At 41.5% G+C, this 7,401-nt stretch overlaps 1 protein-coding gene across 1 annotated transcript in view; it reads left to right on the forward strand.

Annotated features, from left to right (window-relative positions):
- dnajc13 (DnaJ heat shock protein family (Hsp40) member C13) overlaps positions 1-7,401 on the forward strand; it is a gene marked incomplete at its 5' end in the record, with an annotated part of 61,157 nt that overhangs the window by 47,275 nt on the left and 6,481 nt on the right. The window contains 2 exons of the mRNA XM_079531334.1: positions 5,134-5,274; positions 5,549-5,692. Coding sequence (XP_079387460.1) covers positions 5,134-5,274; positions 5,549-5,692 — 285 coding nt within the window. The remainder of the gene's footprint in view (positions 1-5,133; positions 5,275-5,548; positions 5,693-7,401) is intronic.

Here is a 7,401-nt window from a genome sequence, read left to right on the forward strand (position 1 = left end):
ATGGTACATATACAGTTAATAGACGGTAATATACAGGTGTGATGGTACATATACAGTTAATATACAGTAATATACAGGTGTGATGGTACATATACAGTTAATAGACGGTAATATACAGGTGTGATGGTACATATACAGTTAATAAACGGTAATATACAGGTGTGATGGTACATATACAGTTAATAGACGGTAATATACAGGTGTGATGGTACATATACAGTTAATAGACGGTAATATACAGGTGTGATGGTACATATACAGTTAATATACGGTAATATACAGGTGTGATGGTACATATACAGTTAATAGACGGTAATATACAGGTGTGATGGTACATATACAGTTAATAGACGGTAATATACAGGTGTGATGGTACATATACAGTTAATATACAGTAATATACAGGTGTGATGGTACATATACAGTTAATAGACGGTAATATACAGGTGTGATGGTACATATACAGTTAATAAACGGTAATATACAGGTGTGATGGTACATATACAGTTAATAGACGGTAATATACAGGTGTGATGGTACATATACAGTTAATAGACGGTAATATACAGGTGTGATGGTACATATACAGTTAATAGACGGTAATATACAGGTGTGATGGTACATATACAGTTAATAGACGGTAATATACAGGTGTGATGGTACATATACAGTTAATAAACGGTAATATACAGGTGTGATGGTACATATACAGTTAATAGACGGTAATATACAGGTGTGATGGTACATATACAGTTAATATACGGTAATATACAGGTGTGATGGTACATATACAGTTAATAGACGGTAATATACAGGTGTGATGGTACATATACAGTTAATATACGGTAATATACAGGTGTGATGGTACATATACAGTTAATAAACGGTAATATACAGGTGTGATGGTACATATACAGTTAATAAACGGTAATATACAGGTGTGATGGTACATATACAGTTAATAAACGGTAATATACAGGTGTGATGGTACATATACAGTTAATAAACGGTAATATACAGGTGTGATGGTACATATACAGTTAATAGACGGTAATATACAGGTGTGATGGTACATATACAGTTAATATACGGTAATATACAGGTGTGATGGTACATATACAGTTAATATACGGTAATATACAGGTGTGATGGTACATATACAGTTAATATACGGTAATATACAGGTGTGATGGTACATATACAGTTAATATACGGTAATATACAGGTGTGATGGTACATATACAGTTAATAAACGGTAATATACAGGTGTGATGGTACATATACAGTTAATAGACGGTAATATACAGGTGTGATGGTACATATACAGTTAATAGACGGTAATATACAGGTGTGATGGTACATATACAGTTAATATACGGTAATATACAGGTGTGATGGTACATATACAGTTAATATACGGTAATATACAGGTGTGATGGTACATATACAGTTAATAGACGGTAATATACAGGTGTGATGGTACATATACAGTTAATATACGGTAATATACAGGTGTGATGGTACATATACAGTTAATAAACGGTAATATACAGGTGTGATGGTACATATACAGTTAATAGACGGTAATATACAGGTGTGATGGTACATATACAGTTAATAGACGGTAATATACAGGTGTGATGGTACATATACAGTTAATATACGGTAATATACAGGTGTGATGGTACATATACAGTTAATATACGGTAATATACAGGTGTGATGGTACATATACAGTTAATAGACGGTAATATACAGGTGTGATGGTACATATACAGTTAATAGACGGTAATATACAGGTGTGATGGTACATATACAGTTAATAGACGGTAATATACAGGTGTGATGGTACATATACAGTTAATAGACGGTAATATACAGGTGTGATGGTACATATACAGTTAATAGACGGTAATATACAGGTGTGATGGTACATATACAGTTATTAAACGGTAATATACAGGTGTGATGGTACATATACAGTTAATTTACGGTAATATACAGGTGTGATGGTACATATACAGTTAATATACGGTAATATACAGGTGTGATGGTACATATACAGTTAATAAACGGTAATATACAGGTGTGATGGTACATATACAGTTAATAGACGGTAATATACAGGTGTGATGGTACATATACAGTTAATATACGGTAATATACAGGTGTGATGGTACATATACAGTTAATATACGGTAATATACAGGTGTGATGGTACATATACAGTTAATAAACGGTAATATACAGGTGTGATGGTACATATACAGTTAATATACGGTAATATACAGGTGTGATGGTACATATACAGTTAATATACGGTAATATACAGGTGTGATGGTACATATACAGTTAATAAACGGTAATATACAGGTGTGATGGTACATATACAGTTAATAGACGGTAATATACAGGTGTGATGGTACATATACAGTTAATAGACGGTAATATACAGGTGTGATGGTACATATACAGTTAATATACGGTAATATACAGGTGTGATGGTACATATACAGTTAATATACGGTAATATACAGGTGTGATGGTACATATACAGTTAATAGACGGTAATATACAGGTGTGATGGTACATATACAGTTAATAGACGGTAATATACAGGTGTGATGGTACATATACAGTTAATAAACGGTAATATACAGGTGTGATGGTACAATTCGGGGAGTTTACCGGAGTTTGTTGTAAAGTTTAACGGGAGTTTCCTGTAATGTACACATCTGTATTCCATGCTTTTTGCGCAGTGTCGGTAACGAGGTCCTTTCCTCCAGCTGTGTGTTCATTCATTAACCCATTCTGGGCGGGAACCCCTTTTGGTGTTAGCATTATGTTGTGCTTTAGCTATTGAAAAACAGCAGATCTACAAGCTCATAGCACAGCTTGTAGGTCTGCTATTTTTGAAAAATCGTGAAAATGTGCCTCAAATCTTTGAATATTCTTTCAGAGTTTCAGTTTTTAACTCAAATCTTTGCTTCTGGAGGTCCCTGCCTCCTGGAGAGGTCCCTGCCTCCTGGAGAGGTCCCTGCCTCCTGGAACAACATCAGGCATATTACATATATATTACATATCATATTACATATCATTTTTGGGGGTCCTTGACATGAAATATTGAGCACCACTGATATGGAAACATGAGGTTTTTCAGAAAAGAAAAGACATTTTAAAAAGAGATTTTTTTTTAAATTTCGACGTCAGGCCTAAATGGTATCATTCAGTAACGTTCTCCTCTCCTCCAGCTGTGTGTTCGCTCCATGGTCTCATTCAGTAACGTTCTCCTCTCCTCCAGCTGTGTGTTCGCTCCATGGTCTCATTCAGTAACGTTGTGCGTTCGCTCCATGGTCTCATTCAGTAACGTTCTCCTCTCTTCCAGCTGTGTGTTCGCTCCATGGTCTCATTCAGTAACGTTCTCCTCTTCCAGCTGTGCGTTCGCTCCATGGTCTCATTCAGTAACGTTCTCCTCTCCTCCAGCTGTGTGTTCGCTCCATGGTCTCATTCAGTAACGTTCTCCTCTCTTCCAGCTGTGCGTTCGCTCCATGGTCTCATTCAGTAACGTTCTCCTCTCCTCCAGCTGTGCGTTCGCTCCATGGTCTCATTCAGTAACGTTCTCCTCTCTTCCAGCTGTGTGTTCGCTCCATGGTCTCATTCAGTAACGTTCTCCTCTCCTCCAGCTGTGTGTTCGCTCCATGGTCTCATTCAGTAACGTTCTCCTCTCTTCCAGCTGTGTGTTCGCTCCATGGTCTCATTCAGTAACGTTCTCCTCTCTTCCAGCTGTGTGTTCGCTCCATGGTCTCATTCAGTAACGTTCTCCTCTCTTCCAGCTGTGTGTTCGCTCCATGGTCTCATTCAGTAACGTTCTCCTCTCTTCCAGCTGTGTGTTCGCTCCATGGTCTCATTCAGTAACGTTCTCCTCTCTTCCAGCTGTGTGTTCGCTCCATGGTCTCATTCAGTAACGTTCTCCTCTCCTCCAGCTGTGCGTTCGCTCCATGGTCTCATTCAGTAACGTTCTCCTCTCCTCCAGCTGTGCATTCGCTCCATGGTCTCATTCAGTAACGTTCTCCTCTCCTCCAGCTGTGTGTTCGCTCCATGGTCTCATTCAGTAACGTTCTCCTCTCCTCCAGCTGTGTGTTCGCTCCATGGTCTCATTCAGTAACGTTCTCCTCTCTTCCAGCTGTGCGTTCGCTCCATGGTCTCATTCAGTAACGTTCTCCTCTCCTCCAGCTGTGCGTTCGCTCCATGGTCTCATTCAGTAACGTTCTCCTCTCCTCCAGCTGTGCGTTCGCTCCATGGTCTCATTCAGTAACGTTCTCCTCTCTTCCAGCTGTGTGTTCGCTCCATGGTCTCATTCAGTAACGTTCTCCTCTCTTCCAGCTGTGTGTTCGCTCCATGGTCTCATTCAGTAACGTTCTCCTCTCTTCCAGCTGTGCGTTCGCTCCATGGTCTCATTCAGTAACGTTCTCCTCTCCTCCAGCTGTGTGTTCGCTCCATGGTCTCATTCAGTAACGTTCTCCTCTCCTCCAGCTGTGCGTTCGCTCCATGGTCTCATTCAGTAACGTTCTCCTCTCCTCCAGCTGTGCATTCGCTCCATGGTCTCATTCAGTAACGTTCTCCTCTCCTCCAGCTGTGTGTTCGCTCCATGGTCTCATTCAGTAACGTTCTCCTCTCCTCCAGCTGTGTGTTCGCTCCATGGTCTCATTCAGTAACGTTCTCCTCTCCTCCAGCTGTGCGTTCGCTCCATGGTCTCATTCAGTAACGTTCTCCTCTCCTCCAGCTGTGTGTTCGCTCCATGGTCTCATTCAGTAACGTTCTCCTCTCCTCCAGCTGTGCGTTCGCTCCATGGTCTCATTCAGTAACGTTCTCCTCTCTTCCAGCTGTGCGTTCGCTCCATGGTCTCATTCAGTAACGTTCTCCTCTCTTCCAGCTGTGCGTTCGCTCCATGGTCTCATTCAGTAACGTTCTCCTCTCCTCCAGCTGTGTGTTCGCTCCATGGTCTCATTCAGTAACGTTCTCCTCTCCTCCAGCTGTGTGTTCGCTCCATGGTCTCATTCAGTAACGTTCTCCTCTCCTCCAGCTGTGTGTTCGCTCCATGGTCTCATTCAGTAACGTTCTCCTCTCCTCCAGCTGTGTGTTCGCTCCATGGCGTCCTTGGAGACCATCGGCCCTCTGATGGTCGGGATGAAGATGAGAGCAGACATGGCCGGTCTGGCCTGTGAGGCTCTGAACCGCATGTTCCAGAAGGAGCAGACGGACCTGGTGGCCCAGGTAACACCTCGTTAATGTACCTCGTTAAGAGCAGACCGACCTGGTGGCTGCTCTCAGTAATGTATTATGATGTCTGTAGTGTAGACTCATTAATATTGTACTGTATTGTATTATGTAGACTCAGACATATTGTACTGTATATTCTATCCTCTAGGCTCTGAGAGTAGAGCTGGTTCCGTACCTCCTGAAGCTGCTAGGACTGGGTCTATATATAATAACTGTATTAATGTACTGTATATTATATTAATGTAATTACTGTATTAATATCCTCTAGGCTCTCAGAGTAGAGCTGGTTCCGTACCTCCTGAAGCTTCTAGAAGGAATCGGTCTAGAGACGTTGGACAACCCGGCAGCCACGAAGGCTCAGATCGTCAAGGCCCTGAAGTCCATGACGCGTAGTCTGCAGTACGGAGAACAGGTACTGAATACTTATACTACTACTACTACTGATACTACTGCTTCCGGTATCAAGACCGCTCCGCAAACCGTTTGGCCACCACTGCCACACAGCATTATAAATATATAACAGGACACAACATTATAAATATATAACAGGACACAACATTATAAATATATAACAGGACACAACATTATAAATATATAACAGGACACAGCATTATAAATATATAACAGGACACAACATTATAAATATATAACAGGACACAACATTATAAATATATAACAGGACACAACATTATAAATATATAACAGGACACAACATTATAAATATATAACAGGACACAACATTATAAATATATAACAGGACACAACATTATAAATATATAACAGGACACAACATTATAAATATATAACAGGACACAACATTATAAATATATAACGGGACACAACATTATAAATATATAACAGGACACAACATTATAAATATATAACAGGACACAACATTATAAATATATAACAGGACACAACATTATAAATATATAACAGGACACATTATAAATATATAACAGAGGACACAACATTATAAATATATAACAGGACACAACATTATAAATATATAACGGGACACAACATTATAAATATATAACAGGACACAACATTATAAATATATAACGGGACACAACATTATAAATATATAACGGGACACAACATTATAAATATATAACAGGACACAACATTACAAATATAAAACAGAGGACACAACATTACAAGGACTTTGTTTTAAACCTGATGTACCTCCACTTTGGTCCTGATGTCACTCGCTCATCCCCTGGGTGATGTACCTCCACTTTGGTCCTGACGTCACTCGCTCATCCCCTGGGTGATGTACCTCCACTTTGGTCCTGACATCACTCGCTCATCCCCTGGGTGATGTACCTCCACTTTGGTCCTGACGTCACTCGCTCATCCCCTGGGTGATGTACCTCCACTTTGGTCCTGATGTCACTCGCTCATCCCCTGGGTGATGTACCTCCACTTTGGTCCTGATGTCACTCGCTCATCCCCTGGGTGATGTACCTCCACTTTGGTCCTGACGTCACTCGCTCATCCCCTGGGTGATGTACCTCCACTTTGGTCCGATGTCACTCGCTCATCCCCTGTTTGATGTACCTCCACTTTGGTCCTGATGTCACTCGCTCATCCCCTGGGTGATGTACCTCCACTTTGGTCCTGATGTCACTCGCTCATCCCCTGGGTGATGTACCTCCACTTTGGTCCTGACATCACTCGCTCATCCCCTGGGTGATGTACCTCCACTTTGGTCCTGACGTCACTCGCTCATCCCCTGGGTGATGTACCTCCACTTTGGTCCTGACGTCACTCGCTCATCCCCTGGGTGATGTACCTCCACTTTGGTCCTGACATCACTTGCTCATCCCCTGGGTGGATCGGCTCATCTTAGAATCCTCTCATATAATCATTGTGACCCAAAAAGAAACAAACTGTGACCCTGTGATATTGCGGGTGGGTACTGGCTTACTGGGAACGATGCAGGTTGGAAATGAATGCCCCACCCAGATATTATGTCAGTGTCCCTTTTATGCCCAAATATGAATTCTATGCAGACGTCAGAATGATGTCAGAACTAGGCCAGCTCCACATATGGACACTGGGGGCAGGGGGCCCTGTCCAGAGGGCCCGGGGCAGAGGCCTTTTTGGGGCGGTTCA

The sequence above is a fragment of the Electrona antarctica genome (assembly GCF_951216825.1).
Source record: "Electrona antarctica genome assembly, contig: scaffold_295, whole genome shotgun sequence".
Classification (NCBI taxonomy): Eukaryota; Metazoa; Chordata; class Actinopteri; order Myctophiformes; family Myctophidae; genus Electrona; species Electrona antarctica.